A 25,380-nucleotide genomic window follows, 5' to 3' on the forward strand; every position below is an offset into this window, starting at 1 on the left:
ATTTGTCTACAACTGATTTTTTTCAATTCTAGCTCATACAACCATGGCATCAATGCTAATAGATCCATTATGGGGAAAGAGAATCAGAATTCAACCCAAAAGGGTTGTTGAGTAAAAAGGAGCTCATTGTCAGTCTGCCCGTCAGTCCCTCACTATTACTATTTTAAATTGTTCATACATTGCCAGTGAAGTCAACATTGTCTGTCATTCTTCCCACTTCAATCATTCAATGTTGAGATCAAACAACAAATATGACAAGTAGAGAATGTTGGAAACCCAACACACACACACACGTAGAAAACACGACGAGCGTCACTTCAAAGGAAATTAACTGATTCCATCGACAGTTCTCCTCAAACAAAATGTCGCATTAGTATGGTTGCCTACTTACAATTTGTCAAAGGCGCAAAGAAAACCAATAGTGAAGTGAGGAAGTGTCCGACTCCAAAGGAACCAAACGCATGCGTTTATATACAATAGGAAAGTGACTGCACTTGTGAGCCGGTGGTGCTGAAACTATCTGCTTCTTTCTGTCTTTTATTCATGCAGGAATATTTATAGTGCTACAGGATCACTCATGTGGCAGAAGAGCTGAACACAGGAGCGGACTTACTGTGGCAGGGAGGACCCCCCTCCAGGGGAATGGCAACGACACCTGCAGGTCATCCAAGAGGTTGGAGACGCGATGGCATGGCCGCCGTAGATCTGTTCACATCACAAGAATACTTTATTTAGGTTGACTATAAAACATTACACCAAATACCCCAACATATAACAAAGGATATACAGGTAACCATGGACACAAGTAGCACCATCTTCAACACACAGTTCCACACAGCAGCTGCCACAGAACACTATCAGAAGAAGAAGAAGAAGAAGAAGACTCTTTATGTGGCCATGCAATCAATTCTCATCAATTGTAGGAATTTGACACGTGCACACCCCTCCCGTGACAACACACACACTGCACACACTGCACACACCACACCCCCAAGGGAGAACAGAGCTCTGGGCTCTGGGCTCTGGGCACAGGGCAGCCATATTCGGCGCCGCTGGAGCAGTTAGGGGTTAAGTGCCTTGCTTAAGGGCACAACGGCAGTGGTAGGAGCGTTAGACATGATGCCAGTAACCTTCCAGTTACCAGCTCACATCCGGGTCCCTCATAGGGTGGGGATCGAACCAGCAACCTCCCGATTGCTTGACTTTTCTCTTTGGGAGACCTGCAATCTCTAGCCTGTGTACTGCAATATAGTGTGTGTGTCCAATGCTGTCAGATATTGGTGCCACGAACTGACACCTAAAGCCAAGGATACTGATAAATGTGGGGCTGTTATTTTAAGTTTTGTAGAAAAGGCTACCACCATGTAAAGGTTAAAAGAGCCACCTTTCTCTCATATGGTCCCCACTCCTCACACATGTACACACTGCCACACACACTCTATCTCACACACACACACACACACACACACACACACACACACACACACACGTACACACACACACACACAGACACAGGTGACTGTGCACACATCCAGGTACCCATAGAGCCTAGACTTAGTGTCTAGTCCTGCTTAGTGTCGAATGTGCTCTGCTGCTTCATTGAATTACATGTGTCTTTGTGAACAATTCTTTTGAACAACAATAGAACAAAGGTTACAATCTATCAATGGGTGTATAACCCCAGGAGGGGTTATCATTCAAATTCACAAGGGGTCATGAAACTATCAAAAAAGGGGCTGTGACAACGATCGATCAAACTAGGGAGACGTGTATCTATGTGTGTGGCTATGTGTATGTCATTGACATACACATGGTTGTGATTGAACCTCATTCCGCATCTAAGATAAGCAGAGGGCAGAATGTTATCCATTTGATTGTGGTGAACAACACAGTTTTTCTGAAGATGGATTTCTACAGTGACGTGATCCCCTTTATGTAAACTACCTTTCAGTCTACCTGTCATGTTCCATTGCACTACTTGTTACGATGAAGAGTCATTCTGATAGGCATTTAGAGTAACATTCCAAGGCTGTTCCGTGTTCTGTGTTCTATGTTCTGTGATCTATATGTTCCATGTTCCCTAGAGGCTGGTACAAGAATTCCAATGGAGGCACATTATTAAGTGTGTTATTCTAATTGACAGATCTGCTCCCAGGACAGTTTTTATTTATGTTTTTTTCTTCACATTTATGTTTATATTTAGTTCAATGACTGTAGTTTGGTTACCCTCTCATGATCTTAAGCTACTATGTAAGTGCAGAGTCCCTGTAACTCTTCCCCAGATTATTGCAGCAAAATAGCAGCAGTCAGTTACACATACAATTAAATGTTAAAAGTCCCTCAAAGAGTATGTAATTTAATGTAGTAGAGATAGATAAGCCTAATTCATTTTCAAATTTCAATTTATTCTTCAATGCAAAACATTTTTGCCATGCTGTAGTGCATCTCACTCTGCCTCTTCTTTGGGGATATGGCCTATAAGAAGAAGAGAAAGACTTTGACACAAGTTGACAAGTTTCAGAGGTGGATTCTGAGCAGTGTTTAGCAAACCTATGTAAACCACACTAACAGGTCCGTATCACAGGTAGACCATACCTTTAAACAGGGCCGTAGTTCTGGCTGGGAACCTGGTTCCCCCCTGCCCTGTTATCTGCAGAGAAAGAAATAATATGTATCTGTTATCCCTAAATGTTCTGCAGTACTTCATCCAACTCAGTAGAATGTTCAGGATTCAAAATGGTAAAGACCCGTATTTGCTCACCAGAACAAAAGAGAGAACACGTACCATTTGCACAGAGAGGCACAGGCAATGGTGCCAGGGGTCTCAAGATGGGTGCCACCTGTGATATCACAGAGCCAGTGGTGAAGGAACCTGGGTATCTGTTCCCATATCTATGAGGAGCTGTCACACATGGGGAAAAGGTGTTTGCTCAGAGAAGATGACCACAGAAAGTAAATAAACTGTCAGAGTCTCACATTTACATGTGAAGCAGATCCACCACACACATTCTCATACACACGCTAGCTATAGAGGTGTAATTACCTGCTCTCATGGAGTATGGGTTAACTCCATTTTGGAGACCAATGTTGCCCTTTGGTGGAGGTGGCGGTGGAGGTGGAGGTGGAGGTGGTGGTGGAGGTCCGGTCTGTAGAAGAGTGTGAACAAAACATTAAAAACATAAGAAAGAACTGGTCAAAATAAGACAGTGGTTTATCAAATTTAAATAACAGTGGGTACCTTCTGCTGAGACACAGTCTCCTTCACCCATCCCCGAAGTGCATCAAAGACCATCTCAGGAGGAAGAGGAGAGAAGTTTGAGTTAGGGTTAGGGTTGACATGACAACCATCTGATAAGCATTCACAAATATGAACAACGAAGGAGACAGAATAGCAAACGATTGGATGGGCAGTAATTGGTCATTGCAGTACGTTCATTAGAGGGATAGTGTGTGTGAAGTTGCTGCAGCAACTTGGAAGATTGATGGGTCGTTGAGATTAGGGATCACCGTTGACAGGACTGCAATTAAAATATAGTTTGAGGGCCTCTTGCCAATAAATGGAAGAGTTAAGATCTTGAAAAGTAATTTATTTCTTATTGGCTTCAACATCTCATATCTTGCTCTCCTCTAAAAGGTTATCACCATCCTATCTTGTCACCATGCAACAAGACGGCCGCATTCAGTCTAATATGAAGTACTTGTTAACTAAAGATTCTTTGTAGAATATGGAGAACTGGTTCCTTACTGGTGTGTTGCTGTTATCAGGGAGGTAAGCCTCTTTCGGTCTCCAACGTGCCAGCCAGCTGAACCAGCCCTCTCCGCTACTGTTCTGCTTTGCAGCAGTGGGCTCAGCTTCTGGCTGGCTGTGGGCCTGAGCAACTGGCTGACTTGGGACTTTGGGTTGGTCTTGAGTCGTCATCAGGTCGTCGACATATCTACTCCGAACATCTGTGACAAGGAGGATCATTCTTTAACCTCTTCACTTAGTGCTAGTCACTCTGTGTCAATTGCAGCACAAATATAAAATCACCTTTTCTCCTGGAGTAGAAATTACCCTGGGGGACCATTTGGGTGTTGGGAGGTGGTGGAGGACACGTCTGAAATTCATAACAATCAATGTATGAATGTGACATTGGTTATTGTCAGTCAAATAATGTGATGCAAAGCTTGAAGAACATCTTCAACTCACCTGAGGGAGGCATGGCTCAGTGTGACACACATTACCCACAACAGTGTCCATCGGTGGAGGTCTCACGCCTTCTCCAGGTAGAGGGCTTGTCATGGGCACGTAGAGCTGCACATTTGGGATGAGTGCCACATCATCCACATGGGGGACTTCAACAATCATGCTTGTCCCTGCAATGTCCTGAGAGGCTTCCATTCCGGGACGGTTGTCATCCATAGTTGGACCGGGTAGGACGTCATCCAAGACGGAAGCCTCCGTGCCAAGACAGAGGTTGTCCATAATTGGAAAATCCGATTCGGACTGTACATCATCCCAAAACAGATTGCATAACCTAGGCTGGGTGTCACTCTGAGCATCAATGTTAGGCTGGATGTTTCCCACTATAAGGATGTCCTGACCAGGGGAGTCTTGGTTGGACTGGATGTCATCCAGAATTGAAGCATCCAGGGCAGGTTGGACAGAAATGTCTGGGCCAAGCTGGTCAGAAATACTACTCCCTGTTGCAGGTGTGACATTATCCACAATCAGGCTGTCCAGGCCTGGCTGAACATCATCCAGGATTGGGGAATGAAGTTGGTACTGGATGTCTTCCACAACAGGAGCAAGGAATTCCTGTTGGACGTCATCCACAAGCAAGGCTTCTGATTCCAGCTGGATGTTGTCCTCAGTCAAGGTTTCAACAACCAGAGCACCAAGTTCACACTGGGTCTCTTCCACAATCAGATCATTCACCCTTGGCAGAATGTCATCCACAAGCAGAGTATCTGACAGGACATTGTCCACATCCAGAGTGTCTGACTCAGAGAGGACATTGTCCATATCCAGAGCATACAGGCCAGGTTGGGCGTCGTCTTCACGTAGAGCATGAGGTTGAAGTTTGACATCATTCACAACAGGAGTGTCTGAATTGAACCGGCTATTATCCACATTTAGAGTAGATGGGTCAGGATGAATGTCCAGGTTGGCCATTGGTGGAGGTCTTACGCCTTCTAAAGATGGATGGTATGTCATGGGCGCATTGAGCTGCACATTTGGCATGAGCGTCCCTAACCCTAACCCATCATCCACATGGGGGGCTTCAACAATCATGCTTGACCCTGCGATGTCCTTTTTGGCAACAGTCCCAATCTCAAAAATAGAGGCTTCCATTCCGGGACGGTTGACATCCATAGTTGGACCGGATAGGACGTCATCCATGATGGAAGCGTCCGTGCCAAGACAGCGGTTGTCCATCATTGGAAAATCAAATTCGGACTGTACATCATCCCAAAACAGATGGCATAACTTAGGCTGGATGTCATCCACAAGCAAGGCTTCTGATTCAGGCAGGATGTTGTCCTCAGTCAAGGTTTCAACAACCAGAGCACCAAGTTCACACTGGGTTTCTTCGGCAATCAGAATAGATGGGTCAGGATGATTGTCCAGGTTGGGCTGGCTGTTGTCAATATTTGTAGTGGCCATTTTGTGCCTGAAATAGTTGATGCACGAGGTATCCAGAGCAGGTTGCACATGATCAACAATCGGAGTACTCAAGCCTGTCCTGATGTCATCTACTATTGTAGTGTTCAGTTTAGGCTCTATGTCCTTCACAATAGGAGTGCCCACCTAAATATACAAATACAAGTGTGTGAAGGAGCGGCCCTTCAACAATGACAAACTGACTACATTTTAATTTAGATAATTGAGCATATGCCATTTTAAATAGGGTTAGGGTCTTTTTAGATGAGGTGAGCCACTATTGATATTTTTAGCTGCAGATACTTTGTATAGTATTTATGATTTTACTTTCTCTGCAACTGCAGTTTTAAAATAAATCAACAGATTTTGAACAGTTTGTTATCATAGTAATTGTTTAAGTGGTTGGGCATCAGCCAGGTTTTCTAAAATATGTTTGCTGACTCATAGAAACATCCCAACGCCATATATTTATCATCAATATCATCTAACTCATCCTGTAAATACACATCTGGCTTCACTAAGATGATGTCACTTACTCTTCCCTGCATGAGGAGGAGTGAAACAAAGTGCCACATATAGTGTTCAGTGAGGCACTCCTGAGATCTCCTCTGAGCAAACTGCATCATGCCCTCCAATGTGACACCACTAAGGAGAGGGAAACACATGAGGCTGAACACTCCAAATCCCCAAAATGATCAGATCTGATATATACTGGGTGTTTGTGTAGATGTCATTGCTGTTAACAGTCCCTACTGTGGAATAGGCCCAGGAAACGATGGAGGGGCTCCCTGCCACTGTGGAGTCTGCTGGTGGAGATGGGAGTCAGTAAGAAGGGGAAGGCGTGAAGGACCGTTCACTGGATCCAAGAGCTCCCCTTGATCATGCTGATAATGGTCGTTGACGTGGATGTACGCATTTTGGTGCTGATCCCAGTCATACCTCTCTGTAAAACAAATGAGAGCAGAAGCTTGATTCTTTCACTTTGATCAAGGCATGTCAAGACAAACGTTAGATCCAACATGTGTGTAATGTTTATTACTTACCCCAATGGCTGTCTTGAACACGGTAAGAGTATCCATTTATATCATACTTGTAGTATCCTGCTGCACTAGCCTGAACAAAACATTGAAGAGATCAGTAAAAATGGCACTCCCATAATGTGCATGTATTTGTTCTTACTATTAAGAGAAAAGCACATAGAATTGAAGTGGCACTATTACTTATGTATAATAAAGTAATATGTATATATCCCATATATAGCCACTAATACGTATATGTATCTATCCCGTGCTCCAGGAGCAGGTGAACTGGTGGTGTTTTATTTGTATTTTGTATCAATAAACAGGACACACCAAATACAACATATATGACAAGCTGTACTGACAGTAGCACAAAGCAATCATGTGACAAGGACAACACACATTAACAGGAACAGGAAATAAAAACGAACAAAAGAGAACAAAAACACAAGATAACCACGGTGTGTAAGGAGGAGAAAAGATTAAACAAAAGGAATATTTATGTGGCACATAGAGCTAGTCACCCATTAGAATGCACAAGGGCTAGGCTAAATCATTGTACTGAGATAATTGGTTATATTTATTCTTTAAAATAAATCTGTAATTTGGGGTTTCTCAACACTCCCCCCTGGCTAAGTTTTTCCCTCTTTCTGTGGTGCACATTAAATGCCCTTGTTTAGAGGCAATATTTATTTCTAATCCAATTATTATCTACAACCATTATTACAAACATCTTAAGTATCTTTAAAACTTTACAGTTCAGTTTAACAGATGTTTCAGTACTCACAGAATATGGATCCATGGTCCAAGTTGTGCTCTATATCTTGGTCATAGTCACTGCCATACTGTACTGTACTTTGGTCAGAATATCCAAGAATGAACCTAATAATTTCTGCACCTGTTTAATAAGACAGTGTTTAATTATTGCGTCATTTTGTGTCATCTTGTGTCATAATCATAATGACACGCTAGAGATAGAAAAGCCCATTGGTGAATTATCAGACTACGTCACACTGACAGTAATAAAGCAGGTTTGAATGCGCATGTCGGTTGCAAAATGAAAGTCCGAAAACACGTCGTGTTGTGGAGTGGGATGCCAGAATCGAAGAAATGTTAATAAAGGTCTTGTTATCGAAAATCTTTTTGCCGAATACCATCAACTCACACACGTTTAATGCTAACCGCAGACGTCTTTGGTTGCAAGCCCTCAGAATAAAAGATTGGAACGAGAACCTCATTAAAAATGTCCGAGTGCAGTGCTCATTTCATGTCAGCTAAATTAGCCTCAATCAGCCACATCACTCTGTTTAACAACAAAATAAATCATTGCGTTTTATGCATATCTAATTAACAATATGTCTGTAAGTTAGAAACAGATGTAGATAGAAATAAGTGTGATTTGCCATCCACATTATCAGGATGTAGCTTTCTATTTAGTTTTTGGCTCCAGCTCTCCAGCAGACACATTTGGGCTGGCCCTAATCTTTTTGGAGCCCAAGGCAGATCTGTACCCCCCCCAAATGCTCTTTAACCTGAGGTGTGTCCTCCATTGTGATAATCCGTATGATGACAAATAATTGTTCTGTGTGGCTAACATCAGGGGTGCAATCAAAAAAATATTGAATAGGACTTTGATCCCTTAATTTCTTCAATCATGTGCCCCCTGATCTTCCCACTAATGCTACTTTATCAATCGTTTGCCCCTTTTCAAAGCGAAACTCCAATTCATTCTATGAAGCAAAGACTGTTTTTTTTCTTTGAATACATGAGCCAGCTTCTCTTGATTTTTTTACCCATTTACTACTTTACTATAAAAGTTGGTGTGGTGGCAACTTCTTCCATCCTCTCTTTTTGCACAAGTAAATTCTGATTTTATTTGATAGATTCTGCTTAAAAACTCTCTCGGGGCGCTCAGTGGCGTAGCACACTAGGGCGCATACCATATTATCGCAAGGTCCCTGGTTCGATTCCGGCCATCGACATATCCTGCATGTCATCCCTCCTCTCTCTCACTCATCCTTCCTGTCAATCTCTACTATCTCTGTCACAATAAAGCAGAAATGCCCTAAAATATATATATATATATATTAAAAACTCTGTTCTCACCTTATCAGAGAGAGCTGGCCAGTCAGGAGGATTGATATGTGATGCCTTGGTGGACTTACTTTCTTCAGTGCAGGTAGATGGGGTGGGTGGAGGTAGTGTTGTATGTAAACACGGGACTGGTGTTATGCAGGCAAAGTCATAGATGCATGTAGTTATACACCCGTTGTGTATGTTACTTAGTCATATAACTTATATATTGGTAATAAAAGTGCTACTGCATTGTGCAATTGACTGGACTAACGTGGTGCAGGCTGTGTTTCAGTGGAGATAGATGGGGTGGATGTCTGTCTGCAGGTGGGGCTGGTAGTATTGTTATCGTTTCACCAGCAGGAAAAGTCCATTTAGTTACTGGTAATAAAAATGTAACTATAATATGCAATAATAATAACTCAACTGGCAATTTCACATTAAATAAACAAACTTGACTAGACTCACCTGCTGCTGGTTGTGATACAGATGGAGGGTCTGTACCTTGACTTCCTTCCCCAGTAGCAGGACCCCCGGGTTGTGCATTGGTGGTCTGTCACAGATGTTTCCTTAGTGCACCTGGAAAGTTATGTAATAGATGGTATTCCATATATCCCTTCATCCCTGTTCAGTGAGAGTATTACATGAAAGGTAAAACATGTAAACCCACCCGACTTTGTTTATGACTCAATGGTGTCAATAAGAGAGCTATGGTCAGTGCACCTGGCATTAGTTGGTGTGCCTCTTGTGCAATAATGTTACAGATATACAATATACCAATTATTTATTACAGGGAAAAATAAAAATGAGGGTGTTTGGAGTCCTGATAGTATCCCATGGACCATTCAGTCCATATTCCTAGAGAAAGCCGGCTGCCATTTCCATATTTTACTGATCTAGAAAGTCTGCCAACCATCTATCCTATTGAAGCAAAAAGTTTCCTTTGGGTACTTTCAGACATGTTCCCTTTCAGCCAATTTTTGTGAACTTGGTTTGCCAACATTTTCAGGGTATTTTCACATATAGTCATCTTTAAAAGAAACAAACTCAGTCCTCTTTTAAGGGGTCTATTCTAATTTTGTTGCGCATCACCTTACATACACAGATCTGTCATTTACGTGTCAAATGTGCGTGCGGATCTCCAGCGCGAATTCCTATGTCACTCCAGTATGTGCCACTGTGCCAACTGCGTGCTTGGCGGAAGAAACTCACATTTGATGGGTGTGTCATGAATGTAATACTGTAGATACTCGCATTCTCATCTGATATTTGTATAAATAAAAATAGACCCCTTAGAGGATTGAGTTTCAGTAAAATGTATAACATTCCATTTTACCTATTACAAAGAATGGCCACACTGATAGTGGGAATCCACACCAAGAACAACGGAATACATAGGCCTACAGTTCAAAGTAAAGGAGAAAATGCATCACGATGAGACTATTCCAGGAAGTAAATCTGAGCTCACAACTAGGATATCTATGAGGTTTGTATGCACAAAGTAATTATATTGTGGGACCATATCAAGGGTGGGCTGATGAGAAATATACAAAAACATATTTTGGAGTAAAATTCTAATTAATTAATTAAGTGTTGATGGTTCATGATACAGATAGTAGTTGTGAAGATGTGTGAAGTGCTGCCGAGAGCCACCACAAGGTAGAGGCAAGAGCTGTGAAGGATGTTTGAAAAGACCCATCCTTCTGTGGTATAAATTACTGACAATACTGACATTTGTGTTCCCTCCTTCTAACAAAATAACCACGAAAATGAGCATGAGAGAGAGATAGAATAGTTTGTGATTGAAGAGCTTCACTTAATCAGATTAACTACTTGGACAAATGCATTTTAGCTAAATTACAGCTAATTTACGATCCATGAAGTTAGCTTGATACTGACGCATATTAGCTACATTACACATAATATGTACACTCACCATACACTTTATTAAGAACACTTTTCTAATACTGGGTAGGGCCTCCCTTTGCTCTCAAAACAGCCTCAATTCTTTGTGGCATTGATTCCACAAGACGTTGGAAACATTCCTTTGAGATTCTGGTCCATAATGACATGATTGCGTCACGCAATTCCTGCAGATATTTCAGGTGCACTTTCAAGCTGTGAATTTCCCATCCTACCACATCCCAAAGGTGATTCAGATCCGGTGACTGGGAAGGCCACTGAAGAACACTGAACTTATTGTCATGTTCATGAAACTAGTTTGAGATTACTTTTGCTTTGTGACATGGTGCATTATCATGCTGGAAGTATCCATTAGAAGATTGGTAAATTGTGGCCATGAAGGGATGCACATGGTCAGCAACAATACTCAAATAGGCTCTGGCATTCAAGCAATGAGTGATTGGTATTAACAGGCCCAAAGTGTGCCAAGAAAACATTCCCCACACCATTACACCACCTCCACCATGAGAAGGTGTACAGGTGTTCCTAATAAAGTGTTCAGTGTATATTCCACATCTGACATAATGTCATGAAGTGTCCATGAAGACATGACTTGTTCTAAATTAAGGTTTATCCAAGGTTTAAGATTTTACCCCCTCACAACATTTTAGGCAGCACCCCCTCACAAAATATACTTTTCTATCCAGGCTCAATTCCACTGAAACCCAAAATCATTACTGCCGTCTCACATAAACATTTCTAACTTCATTCTGTTATCAATTTTACGTTGCATTATTAAAGCCGACTTGTGCTTATTCATGTCAGATTGTGCTAAAACATTTCCCCCGCTTCTCTACGCTGTGAGAGAATGCGTGATGACTGTATGAGAGTAGATAGGAGTTGTTCCCATTGCTTGGTCCTCGTTAAAATAACCTGATATTTAAACCATTTCCACTCTTCTGTAATTCATGAGCTGCTATAATAAACTTGATTCTGCCAATCTATCTGATAAGGCAAACCATTCTCTTTTCAAATATCCTTCACAGCTCTTGTCACCACCTTGTGGTAGTTTTCGGCAGCACTTCACACCTTGTGTCTGCTGCAGCAGCGGCATTGAGGTAGACCACCGCTGCGATGTCGGCCTGAACCTATTAAGCAATGGACCAATGTACATTATTGTTCTAATCTGGATAGTGTCTTAAAGAAGAATGCTGTTCTAACCTGGGTAGCGTCTAAAGAAGAAGAATGCTTTATTGCCCAGTACACAGGTTAACAGGAACCTCGTCTTTTTGCATACCTCCGGGCAACGAACATACAGTACACCAATGTAGTCTATACACATACAGTAGGCAAGCATTTAAAAGTTTCATACTGCCATTGCAATGTTGGTCTACCTCAGTGCCGCCGCTGTAGCAGACATGAATTGTGAAGATATGTGAACTGCTGCCGAAAACCTAATATTTAAACCATAAATCCTTGTGGTGGTTATCATAACTAGGACCAAGCAAAGAGACCAACTCCTGTTTTTCAAATATCCTCATCTACATTGTCAACTTTGCCCATTATTACTACATGTCAGGGGATCGCATACTACTCTGACTCAATGATAGACAAAGGTTTAGTGATAGTTCATGAATTCAGCTCCATTTATAATCAATATTTGGCTAGTGCATAAATTAAATAAGTTATCTTAATAGTGTCGCCGAGGGTGAGTCTAGTATGGCCTTTACCCGGCCTCAACACCACACTCAGAATTACCCAGGCTGTAGTAAAAAATCGGAATATGTGCTGTGGGAGTGTACCCCGGAGGAAATGCCTAAGGATGGGGGAGCCGGGGACACCTACCGTATTGTACCGAGGCCATTTGAGATAGAAGCCGGGGCACCAGTAGGGCTTAGTAAGCAGAGGGCATCCACTGAGGGAGAGAAATTACCCGTACACACCCAGGAGATGGAGCCAGACTCAGCTGAAAGCAAGGCCATAGATACTAAGCCGGTAAGCAGTGGACGAGAGTTGAGACCACGTCCAGCTGGGGTGCCACGACAGCCTAGTGAACTGACCTCCACCACTGATACTGACACCGAGTCGACTGACTCTGGATCTGCTTCTGATGTTTCTGAATATAGGCCAGGGGCTAGGCCCAGCGGGCAAAGGTTAGATAAACGTATGGGTCGTCACATGCGTAAAATAGATAGACGTATGGGTTTTAAACCTATTGGAAGGCCACCTAAAAGCCAGGGGGTTCAGGAAAGGAAGGTGGATACACCACCACCCCCACCAGGCTCACCAGCCTCCTTGGGCACGCCAGAGGATTTAATCAGACACCTCATATACCACCCCGCCGTGGGGGAGGAAATGGAGAGTGTAGAACTGCCACCCGGCTGGGTGGTGTTAGATGAAGTAACCTCCCGTCACGGTTCACCTGTCCAAAACTATTGGACTCGGGATACACCGGCTGCGACTGGACCCCCTAGTACCCACTTACTTGCCTCTCTCCTCTATCCTCTCTCTCCTGACCCACCTCCCCCTCTCAAAAATGGACTGGTTAAAATGAAACAAATACAGGCAACTGTTGTGTCATTTGCAAGCCCCTATTCCCTTAACGGAGGCTGCATTACAGACCCCCAGTCCCTGGGGGTCTGGGGGTCTGTAATGCAGAGGTTACTGTAAAAGCGGAGACCTTAGAGGAGGCTATGCTACAGACCCCCCCTCCCGAAGAAGAAGTGTCTTGCGATATCGATCTCTCTGACATCTATGAGTTTTTCCTACCACACCTGGAAATGCCGGACCTGGACTTGGAAGAAGGGATGGATCCTTTCATCGGCCCTACCTTCCTGGATCAGTAGAATGATAAGTTGGCACAAAATATATATATCCAAAATTGCTTAAAGAAAGTATAATGATTTAGAAGTAGTACAACTATATACTTAGCCTACAAATAATGAGTTGATTCGAATATGTGTAAACTGCTTAAACTGTTTAGAAATGACTAGGAAGTGAGGGTGTGACCCTGAGTCACTATATCTGCTTAGGCCTTATGTACGAAGTGGGCCCGCTAACAAAGAAAGTGCTAGAAATAACCATGTTTAACTGTGTGATCTTGCTCAGAGTTGATCGCTGAGGCAAGGCAATATATCTTTGAAAAGTTGAAGTCATGTGTACACAGTGCAACTGCTGTAGGAAAGAAAATGTGAAGTGAGACCTGTCGAAAGGTCAGGTCAGGTGATAGAAAGTCCCCAACTGGAAAGTACCATGGCGTCCAAAATCAAGTAGAAATATGCTGAGAAATGTGTGATATTAATAATATAAAGAATATAGCGATTTGCTGGTTTTAAGGCTTTTAACATGATTGATTACTATATTGTTATACGATAGGAGAGTGTGTTGATAATAGGGCCTGGAAGCCATACTTGTTGGGGGAAGGGAAATGGCCTAACCACAGAGTTGCTACATTTGGAGCTGTAGCAGCCCCCACCTTCTTGTCTTGTGATTTCTGGAAAGGAAGCATTGCAGGCCTGCTGTGTACCAACCAGAGATGCAAACTATGCGGAGTGTGTAATAAGATGTGTAATAGTGTAATAGATACTCTGTAAACAAAGCATAGATGTACAACAAACAGAGATGTTCTACATGCAAAACATAGATATGTACTGTGCAAGCAGACCTAGACACAATGTCCAGACATAGACACAATGTTCAGACATAGACAAAACACACAAGATAGGGAGGTACCTTAGCCAGGGTATAAAATATGCTTTTTGGGGCATTTCGCTGGTCATTCCCCGCTGCGGAGCGTATGAACCTGAGGCATCGGAGCAGGATTTGAGTGTGTTGGAGACCAAGCCCGGAGCTCATACTCTGATCATATTCTGACTTACGGATTGCCACCGCTGAACAACTTTTGGAGACGGGTTTTCTTGATAAGTATTTGGAGTTCATTTTAGTGACTAGACCACAATCTGAGAACTCCACAGCTCCTCTTTCAGCACGGGGCTAAACCCTTAGCTGTTGGGGCTGTGGCAGTAAGCAACACCAAGGAGCTATTATCACAGGTTTTCACTCTGAGGAGCATTTATCATAGGTTTTCACACTGAGGAGCATTTATTATAGGTTTTCACACGGAGGATCAATTATTACAGTTTTGTTCTTTTCTCATTTTTATTGTTTTCAGAGGAACACCTTTGGATATAGTATTATTACAGGAGTTCTCATCGGATTCACGGATAATACTTGGACACAGGATTTCAGGATCATCTGGATTTCAGGATCAACCACAGTTCCGGATCATTGAGAGTTCAGGTTCGTCCAGAATTCAGGATTCTTCAATGAATTCCAAAATAAATTAATTTTAGTAGTTTTTCTGGATTTTACTCGTCAGGGGCAAGGCCCCCCGCGGGGAATCAGAGCCTCTTGGCTGGGTAGAGGAAACTCGAGCTTACCACAAACACGGCAGATAGAGGAAACGGATCTAACTCGACGGGGTTTGGAATCGGAGCCTCTCCAAATCTTCACTGACCAATAGTAAGACAGACTGATAGGTTTTATTATTTTCTAATTTTTATAGTTTTTTCTATTATCATGTTAACAATTTAATCAAGCTGTCTGTAACCCCATTTTATGATATTTTAGCTATGCTGTAATGCTTTGAATATTAATTAAACATCATATCCTGCATTTAAAGCAACAGTGTCAAGAAATGTAATGGTTTATTATTATTTTTATTCTAAATTGAAGAACTCAGTATAAGTCATATTTCTCTTCCTGGTAATGTAAAAAGTTATAGGCTACTGTGCATGTGATATCATAGGACCTGAAAGGTTATATCTGGCCCATTATTTTTACCTCCATTGGGTATATTTTCCATACCGATAAATCTTATATCCGCAACCACACCAACTGGCACTCATTAAGGTTAGAGCAGCCTTACAACCATAGAGGTCGCCTGCTTCTGTGCACGGTATTATAGGGGTGACTTTTCAGTGCATTTGAAGTGAGTGAAGGAAGCTTTTATGGAGGAACTATGGGATTTTTAGGCTGTTAACAGCGGAGTGAATCTAACCACCGACCTACACCGGACCCCGAGGTCCAAACCTGTTACTAGAGGGTTGGTACCGGAGCCCTGTATAGGGCTTTGAGTTCTGTTTGTGAATTTTATATTTTTAAACTGAAACTCAACTTTTGCCGGGAGACAATAGTCGTCAATGTGGCAATGTAAAACGTATCCTTTGTTGTCATCTGGTAGGCAAAAACATAAATAATCATTGCCTTCTGACGGGGATGCCGCTACCAAAAGGAGTAGGTTGACACTACGTTACAGCAACGTGGCTGTGTTTGCTGGGCAGGCAAAATGAGCTAGGAAGTGTAGTTAATAAACTTAGATGAAGAAAGGAAGCTGCAGAGGTCCGGATGAGTCAGTTTAATCGTCTTTAATTAATCATAACTTCATCATTACAATCCACGGCCAGATGTGGGGGCTCCTATTCTGTCAATAATGTCCCCTCCCTCCTAGTCTAGCCGTTCAGTCTTATATACAGTACAGCATGCCTTATCTTACAGAACAGCATGTACTATCTTCCAGATTTGGGCATGGAATTCCCAGGTCTACATTATTCTAGACATTTTCAACCTATACGGTGGTGATGTTCATAGCCTTAACCAAATAAGGCTATTCCCAGCACTATCTCTCCCGTACCATCCCGTACCGTCTCCTCAATCTACAGTGGCCAACTGCATGCTGCATCTTCCATTGGGCACAACACTGTATGCTTATTCATAACACATCAGGCCTTCTTCTGGTCAGAGCAAAATACACTACAGAAGCACATTCATTATGAGGAAAATCATCAATTAGATAAAATGTGACTACCCAAAATACATTTGACATGGTGACATGCAGCCTAAAAAAGGCCTGAATTTACTGCATAGAATTGCGGGTGAATTAGCGCAGCTAAAGTGCTGGAGCTCAGCTCCGCCTGACTCAAAAAATGTTTTAGCCTATGCTCCGGCACAATTTAACCCCTGTTTATAGTGCATGTAAACTTTGCACAAACACGTGCCTCTCATTCTCCCATTTATCATGACTCCAAACCTAATCCAAATCTGTGGGCTGCTTTTAACTGATGCTATCAAACAAAGCGAAGTGAATTGAATTAAGTAGGCCTAGTCTACAAACATCAGATTATACCGGCAACTTTTGATGCAAGACTGTGAGATGGAGGGGAATAGACACATGTTCTTTTGTGCAGGATATTCTTAATGCTCTTAATTTCAGAGCATGAATTTTTACCGTATGTAGGACATGTTGCCACTAATTATATCTATTTCATTTGTAGGCTATGACTGGTCACCATAGACTAGTGCAAGATAGAAAGCACCTTGACAACAAAAGTCAGATTGGCTCAGTGTCCCATTAATCGCAAACTAACCCTCAAATTCTTGGAATGCTTTCAAGTAATACTGTCAAAAAAAAAAAATGTTTTAAAAGAATGAAAGGCTATACTGTAAAATATACACTACAATTTGTGCACTACAAACAGTCGCAATGACAGGATCAGGTCAATATATTGTATATAGCCTACTCTAGGTCTCAGTGCCACGAATGAAATAATACAAACTAAAAATGCTTCACGGTATGGCATTAGATAAAATTTTAGGAAGATAACCAAACATACATGTGGAGTTCATTTTGTTAACTGTAACGGGGTTAAGTGGTGTGGACCCAAGTACAGCAATAACGCAGGAGGCAAGGTTTGCAATATTCCATAAACGTAGGTACTTTACTGAAGAACACAGCTAGAACAGGTACATCATACGGTGAAGGCTCAGGATAGAACACAGAGTAGCAAATGAGCCAGGCTTATATGCTGATAACAGATGTAGCCAATAAACTAAATAAGGGAAATCAATGGACACAGTGTAGTGTAGTCTGGCTGCCACTGGTGGCCAGTGGAAGAAGAAGCAGCAGGAGAGAGGCGGATTCCTCACAGTTTTATATGGCCCAGAGGCGGCAATGTTTGTAATCACTGAAAGGGGTCTATAACACTTCGTAAGCCTGTCCATTAGATTTGCTTAACGATGACCCCTGTAAGCACATCCATAGAGAGGTTAGAGCCCATGGTCAGCCGCAGTGCAGCACCTCTGGGGCCATTAGGGGTCAATTGCCATGCTCTAGTTCACATCGGCAGTGGTAGGCAGCATGTCTTACCTTATGGCTTCCTGCCGACCCCTGCCCTCTTTCTCATGTCAACAAAAGGGACTGTAGTGGCTGAGTTGGCTCCTCCTCATTTTTTCTAAATGCCAGAAAAACGAGAGCAATAACAAAACATAAATAGTCAATATACAAATGAGGATGCCTATGAAAATGATAAAAATGATGAAAATCTAGCTTCACGTAAGTTACACCGCTCACTTCAGTTTTCAATGGGCAATGAATGGACCAGCCAGCAACATTTAGCAAAGGAACACACAGACCTAACATACTCCCTGAAGTTGAAAATACTCCCTCCCTTCCTCCCTACCTGCCTGAACTTGACGGTGCAGTGGTTAGTAAAAAAATGGTTTTGTCATTTTTCAAGTCCCTTTAGCTAGCATGTTTATGTTATCTAGCTAGCTAATGCCTGTCCCTGTGTCTAACTGAGGGGATTCACCAACAATAGGGCACCCTGAATTTAAATGATAAGTGTCTCCATTTACATAACAAATATCAGAGGTGTAGAGATTTGGTTCAGAATTTATATCCAAATTGTTGATTTTGTTAAGTCTAAGGTTTTGGCTATGTTTCTGATGGATGGATTTTTCATCCTCATAATGGCTTCCTTGACTTTCATTAACATCTCTTTGGTCTTCATGTTGACAGACACCAATAGCAGACTCCAAATGCAAATGACAAGCCTATAATCAATACTAAATTGGCAGCTCTCTTATGCCTGCACAAATGATATGACCCAACACACCTGACTAACCAGAAGCACCTATTAAGGGTAATCCTATTATCTGAAAAAATTTAGAGCTGAAATAAGACAAAATGCTTCCTCTTTCCAATACTTATGGAGGGCACTGTATATAGCTTGCTGCATCCAATCTGTGGTGATATGCATATATAAAAGGACTAAAAAAGCTACAACATAGATCACCATCTTTTTATAGACACCATCAAAAGATACCAGGTCAACGTCACACTTTTTAAATTCCCTGTCACCAATAAGACAACACATAATATGATTGATGTGCATGATGCCTTGCTTAAGATTGACGAAATCCACTGGGGCTGATATGCTTGATTCTTTCCTGTTACAGCTTTCCGTTTCCCTGATTGCAGAGTCATTAACTCATATTTCTAATCAGAGAATTATCCCCAAGGTTTGCCATGTGCTTACTCTCCATAAAGGTGGTGACCCCTCTGACCTAGATAACTATCGTCCAATAACGAAGCTATCCTGCCTTTCTAAAGTACTTGAGTCCCTGGTCAACTCACAGATAAGAACATTTTTAACTTCCCATTCTATTTTAAATGTGCACTAGTCTGGCTTTAGACCTGGACATAGCACAATATCAGCTGCTACACTTGTTTTAGATGGTGTGTTAAATTGCCTAGACGAAAAAAATCATTGTGCTGCCTTATTCATAGACCTCTCCGAGGCTTTCGATACAGCCGATCAGTACCTGTGAGGAATCCTTCTCACTCCTGCTGCTTCCCCCACTGGCCACCAGTGGCCGCCAGAGACTCATTTTATTGGACTTGCGTTCTATGGATGTACCTGTTTCCATGCAAAGTTAAAGTAAAGCTTACGTTTGATTTGTAGTATTGTTCCGCCTCTGCTTTTATTTCCTTTATATATTGTGTGGTTTTGTCTGTCTGCATGTTTCTTTTATCCCATACCTTACAGGGCTCTTCTGTAAAAGAGACTCAGCACTCAGTAAGATCTCCCCTGTTTAAATAAAGGATTCTCATGCCATTCTGATGCCACTGGAAAAGCAATTATATAGTCATGTCCAATGACTCACATCAACTGCAAGATTGCAATTTACAATGGGCCTGTGTTTAATACGAGCACACCGATGTCGCGGCAGGGTATACCTCAATGCCGGTGCTGCAGGTGATGACGAGCTGGGAAGGATGTTTGAAAAGAGAATAGTTTGCCTTATCAGCTAGATTGGCAAAATCAAGTTTATTATAGAAGCTCATGAATTGCAGAGATGAAGAGTGGTAATGGTTTAATATCAAGTTCTTTTAACAAGGATCAAGCAATGGGACACACTCCGTACTCTCATACCATCAGCACACATTCTTTCCGTACAGCTCAGAGAAATACAAAAAAAATATATACATAACCATATCATAAAAGTGGCAATCAAAGTCTAGGAGGAAGGGTAGACCATCCAAATAAAGATACAGTTGCAAATGGATTTGAAATCAAACAATTACTACATGGTTAAATTAGAGCTTCTCAACTTTTATTTAATGGTATTTGTGTACATATTGCTTCACAATTCACCATTCAGAAATTTTAAACACTTCGTATGCATAGTCCCACTTTGTATGCAGTCCCCGCTTGACAAGTGTTTCAGGTTCATCAAGTGTGTTCCAATACATCATTTGTGGAGTGATAAGAGAGCTCTCCATGTCTAGTATTGATTCCAGACTTTGCGTTTGCCTTTGGAGCCTGCTATTGGTGTCTGTCAACATGAGGACCAACAAGGCGTCAATGGCAGACAGGGAAGCCATTATGAGGTTGAAATATCAGAAAAAAATCATTTAAAACCTTAAACCTACTAAAATCAATGGTTTGGAACATAATTAAAAGGAAAAAAAGCACTGGTGAACTCGGAAATTGCAAACCACCTGGTACAGTAGGCCAAGGAAGACTTCTCCAGTGGATGACCGAGGAATGCTCAACATGATTAAGAAAATCCCCAAAACAACTGTCCCACAGATCAGGAACACTCTCCAGGAGGTAGATGTGAATGTGTCAGAGACTACCTTCTGCAGAAGACTTTACCAGCAGAACTACGAAACCACTAGTTAACCACAAAAATAGGATGGCCAGGTTACATTTGCTAAAAAGTACCTAAAAGAGCCTGCAGAGTTCTGAAAAAAGGTCTTGTGTATGGCTTGGGCATGTATGGCTTCCACTAGAACTGGCTCACTTATCTTAATTCTGAAGTGTACAGAAACATCTTGTCAGCCCAAGTACAAGCAAATGCCTCCAAACTCATTGGACGGTGCTTCATCATACAGCAGGAAAATTACCCAAAACATCCTGCCATTGTAACTAGGGATTTTTTCAGGGCCAATTAAATGTCCAGATTTAAATCCTATTGAACATGCATTTCATTTGCTGAAGAGGAGACTTACAGCAAAACATTCTCAAAATAAACAACAACTGAAGATGGCTGCAGTACAGGCCTGGCAGAGCATCACCAGAGAAGATGTTCCCCTGAGGATGTTCTAAAGCTGGTCGCAACCAAGCGGGCAACCTGCCCCCTTGATCCTATCCCCTCCCCCTTTCTCCAATCCATCTCCAAAGACCTTCTTCCGTTCCTTATCACCTTAATCAATTCCTCTCTATCCACAGGATCTGTCCCAGCTGCCTTCAAGACAGCCAGAGTCATGCCTCTTCTCAAGAAACCAACTCTTGACCCATCTGTTGTCCATAACTACAGACCGGTATCCCTTCTCTCCTTCTTATCTAAAACCCTTGAACGTGCTGTCTCTAACAACTTCCTTGAACCTCACCAATCCGGCTTTAAAACTGGGCACTCTACTGAAACTGCTCTCCTGCTGTCATGGAGGCTCGCCACTCAGCTCAAGCTTCCTCCCTCTCCTCTGTTCTGATTCTTCTGGACCTGTCTGCTGCATTTGACACAGTAAACCACCCAATCTTTCTCTCCACCCTCTCAGAATTGGGCATCTCTGGCTCTGCACTCTCCTGGTTTGCATCCTACCTGGCCGATCTCTCCTACCAGGTGCTGTGGAGAGGACAGCGACCCCTCACCACTGGTGTCCCCCAGGGCTCTGTCCTTGGGCCTTTACTGTTCTCTCTCTATACCAAATCTCTCGGCTCTGTAATTTCTTCACATGGTTTCTCCTACCACACCTACGTAGATGACACTCAACTTTTCTCCTTCCCCCCTTCTGACTCACAGGTGGCAACACGTGTCTTGGCATGTCTTGCAGACATTTCTTCTTGGATGTCAGCCCACCACCTAAAGCTCAACCTTGACAAGACTGAGCTGCTCTTCCTCCCAGGGAAAGCCTGCCCTCTCCAAGACTTCTCCATCACAGTAGAAAACTCTACTGTGACCTCCTCCCATACAGCCAAGAACCTTGGGGTGATCCTTGACAACCGCTTATCCTGTGTGGCGAACATCACAGTGACAGCACACTCCTGTAGATTCTTCCTCTACAACATCAGAAGGATACGTCCATTCCTTACCAGAGAAGCAGCACAACCTTTGGTCCAAGCACTTGTAATCTCTCGCCTTGACTACTGCAATGCTCTCTTGGCCAGACTCCCCGCCTCCTCCATCAGGCCTCTGCAGCTCATCCAGAATGCTGCCTCTCGTCTGGTGTTCAAATTCTCCCATGTCACACCCCTCCTCCGCACCCTCCACTGGCTCCCAAGTAGCAGCTCGCATCAAGACCCTGGTGCTTGCCTACTGGGCGGCAAAGGGAACAGCCCCTCCCTACTTGCAAGCAATGGCAAACCCCTGCAAGATCAATCCGCTCGTCCACCTCGGCTGCCCGCCTGGCACCGCTGCCTCTACGTGGATGCAGTGGCCGCGCTACTCGGTCACAGCTTTTCACTGTCCTGGCGCCCCGCTGGTGGAATGAGCTTCCCACAACGGTCAGGACTGCAGAGTCACTTCCGATCTTCCGCCGTAGATTGAAAACCCATCACTTCAAGCTACATCTTAACAGTCCCTCCTAAAGACCGCTTCACCCTCACTACCCCCCCCCATACTAACCCTAACCCCGAGAACTCTTCTCCCCCTATATTTAATTTTTTTTTTTTTATCCTACTGGCATTACGACTGCCAATGGCCCCTGGTGTGAGCATTGATTACTTTGTCTTATGATGATTGTTGGATAGATGATTCACTTACTTAAACAAATGTATTGTTGTACGTCGCTTTGGATAAAGGCGTCTGCTAAATGCCGTAAATGTAATGTAAATGAATTCCATGCTGTATCTGTCACCTCCCCTGTCAAACTTCACATTGTTGTTATCTATCGTTTCCCAGATCAGCTTAGCGACTTCTTAGAAGGGATGGATGTCCTTCTCAGCTTCTTCCCTGAGCATGGCACACTGCTCTTGGATTCAAGACCCTGGTGCTCGCCTGTCGGGCGGCAAAGGGTACAGCCCCTCCCTACATGCATGCAATGGTCAGCCCCCAAACCCCTGCCCGATCACTCCACTTTTCGACTTTGGCTGGCCGCCTGGCACCGCCGCCTCTACAAGGATGCAGAAGTCGCGCTACTCAGTCATGGCTTTTCACTGTCCTGGCTCCCCGCTTGTGGAACGAGCTTCCTACTGCTGTCAGAGACACTACCTATCTTCTGCCGTAGACTGAAGACCCATCTCTTCAGGCTACATCTTGACTGTTCCTCCTAAAGACCTCTTCATCATCACTACCCCCCTGTACAGTTTCTACTGTAAATAAATTTGAAAAGTTCCTTCCTTCCTTCTGCTAGCATTGTGACTGCCAATGGCCCCTTGTCCTAGCATAGATTTGTTTTCTTATGGTGACTAATGGATAGATGATTCACTTACAACAACTACATTTGTCTAAGTAAGTCGCTTTGGATAAAGGCGTCTGCTAAATGTCAAAAATGTAAGGGTAAAGACTGGTGGGGTCAATGGGTCGCAGACTTCAGGCAGTTATTCCATGCAAATGTTTGTCGACCAAATACTGAATATGAGTGCTTAATTTGGACATTATATGACGTTATAATTTCTGAATGGTGAAATCCACATGTACAAAAATACCCTTAAATAAAAGCTGACAATGTGTACTTTAACCCCATAGTGTTACTTACTTAACTTAAAGGAAGGCACTGTCTATGTTCTAAAATTAGTGTCATTTGAATTCAAGTCTTGAGTCACCTAAATTGACATTCACCCCAACCAGTGTGTTTTCAGTAGTGGGCTATGCCAGTGTGTTTGGATGCCCCACCAACCCCCAATTCAAAACCTTGACGCCCACTACTGAAAACCTAGGGGGAACACTGATATCTGGCTGATTAATAACACTGATTAATAGGCATAGTAGCCCTTGTATTGTGGAGTGGGTAAATAAATAATAGTAATAATAGTAATAGCAATAGCATATGTATATATGGCACTAGTATAGGCATAGTTGCTGTTTTCATTTATTTTTTTACTAAATGCTGTCACTCAACTGGAGCCATTTTAGGTTTTTCTGTGTTTCTGTATTTCGCCACAGGATGGCAACATAGTATTGTTTTGAGAGAAGACTGTTATGCAGCATAATTTAATACTGAAACTTAGCCTATATCAATATGGAAACCAGAATTGTGTAACCTTGGTAGAAGAAGACTGATGGAAATATTGGCTGCATCTTAGCCTATTGGTGAATTTTATGTTTGAGGTAAAGGCGTCTTATCAATACATAGTACGATAGCAGTCTAATGGCGGCCATCTGTCTCTTTGGTGACAGAAGGTGATCGCACCAAGAGAAAAGCCCTCATTGTGCATAATGGGGACACAGCACTGTAACACACAGACAACCAGAGTGTCATAATAAAAGGTTTATGAATAAACGTCTTGCTTCATTCACAGGTTTCTCCATCACTCTCCTTTTATAGAGGGGCACTACATCATTTGTGGGGGACAACATGTATACTACTTGATTTTAGCTTCAAATCAGTTCAGTTGTGAATGTACACTCACTGAGCACTTCATTAGGAATTCTAATACTGGGTAGGGCCTCACTTTGCTCTCAAAACAGCCTCAATTCTTCGTGGTATTGATTCCACAAGATGTTGGAAACATTCCTCTGAGATTCTGGTCCATGATGACATGATTGCGTCACGCAATTCCTGCAGATTTTTCAGGTTCACTTTCAAGCTGTGAATCTCCCGTTCTACCACATCCCAAAGGTGTTCTATTGGATTCAGATCCGGTGACTGGGAGGGCCAATGAAGAACACTGAACTCATTGTCATATTCATGAAACCAGTTTGAGACGACATTTGCTTTGTGACATGGTGCATTATCATGCTGGAAGTAGCCATTAGAAGATGGGTAAATTGTGGCCATGAAGGGATGCACACGGTCAGCAACAATACTCAAATAGGTTGTGGTATTCAAGCGATGATTGATTGGTATTAACGGCCCCAAGTGTGCCAAGAAAACATTCCCCACACCATTACACCACCTCTACCATGAGAATGTGTACAGGTGTTCCTAAAAAAGTGTTTAGTGAAGTGTAGTTACCGTTAGCTGTCACCATGATAATTGTAGACTAGTGACATTTTCCTGCTCAAAAAGTTTGTGAAAAAGTGAAAGTAAACTCAGACCTGAGTGACCAATATGATGTATTATACATGTACCAGCCTATAGCTACATTTTGAGCCCAAAGCAGGAGGTTTTAAAAATACAGCTAATATTCTGTAGCATCTCTTTAAAATGTAATCCTTTATTCAAATCTTTTCTCAAATACTATGAAGCACAATAGAAGTGTGTTAATAATGTGTCACCGGCATATTCAATGTATACTA

At 42.6% G+C, this 25,380-nt stretch overlaps 1 protein-coding gene across 1 annotated transcript; it reads right to left on the minus strand.

Annotated features, from left to right (window-relative positions):
- Positions 1-2,359: 2,359 nt before the first annotated feature.
- On the minus strand, positions 2,360-4,451 carry LOC310820790 (uncharacterized protein). The gene is made up of 8 exons (XM_083692576.1): positions 4,190-4,451; positions 4,031-4,097; positions 3,746-3,948; positions 3,239-3,292; positions 3,044-3,146; positions 2,786-2,902; positions 2,596-2,650; positions 2,360-2,475 (listed from the first exon to the last, which is right to left on the minus strand). Exons 1-7 carry the CDS (start codon positions 4,400-4,402, stop codon positions 2,598-2,600), a joined length of 810 nt encoding a protein of 269 aa, XP_083548702.1. The 5' UTR covers positions 4,403-4,451; the 3' UTR covers positions 2,360-2,475; positions 2,596-2,597.
- Positions 4,452-25,380: the final 20,929 nt, after the last annotated feature.

Source organism: Argentina silus (assembly GCF_951799395.1).
Source record: "Argentina silus genome assembly, chromosome: 20".
NCBI classification, from domain to species: domain Eukaryota; kingdom Metazoa; phylum Chordata; class Actinopteri; order Argentiniformes; family Argentinidae; genus Argentina; species Argentina silus.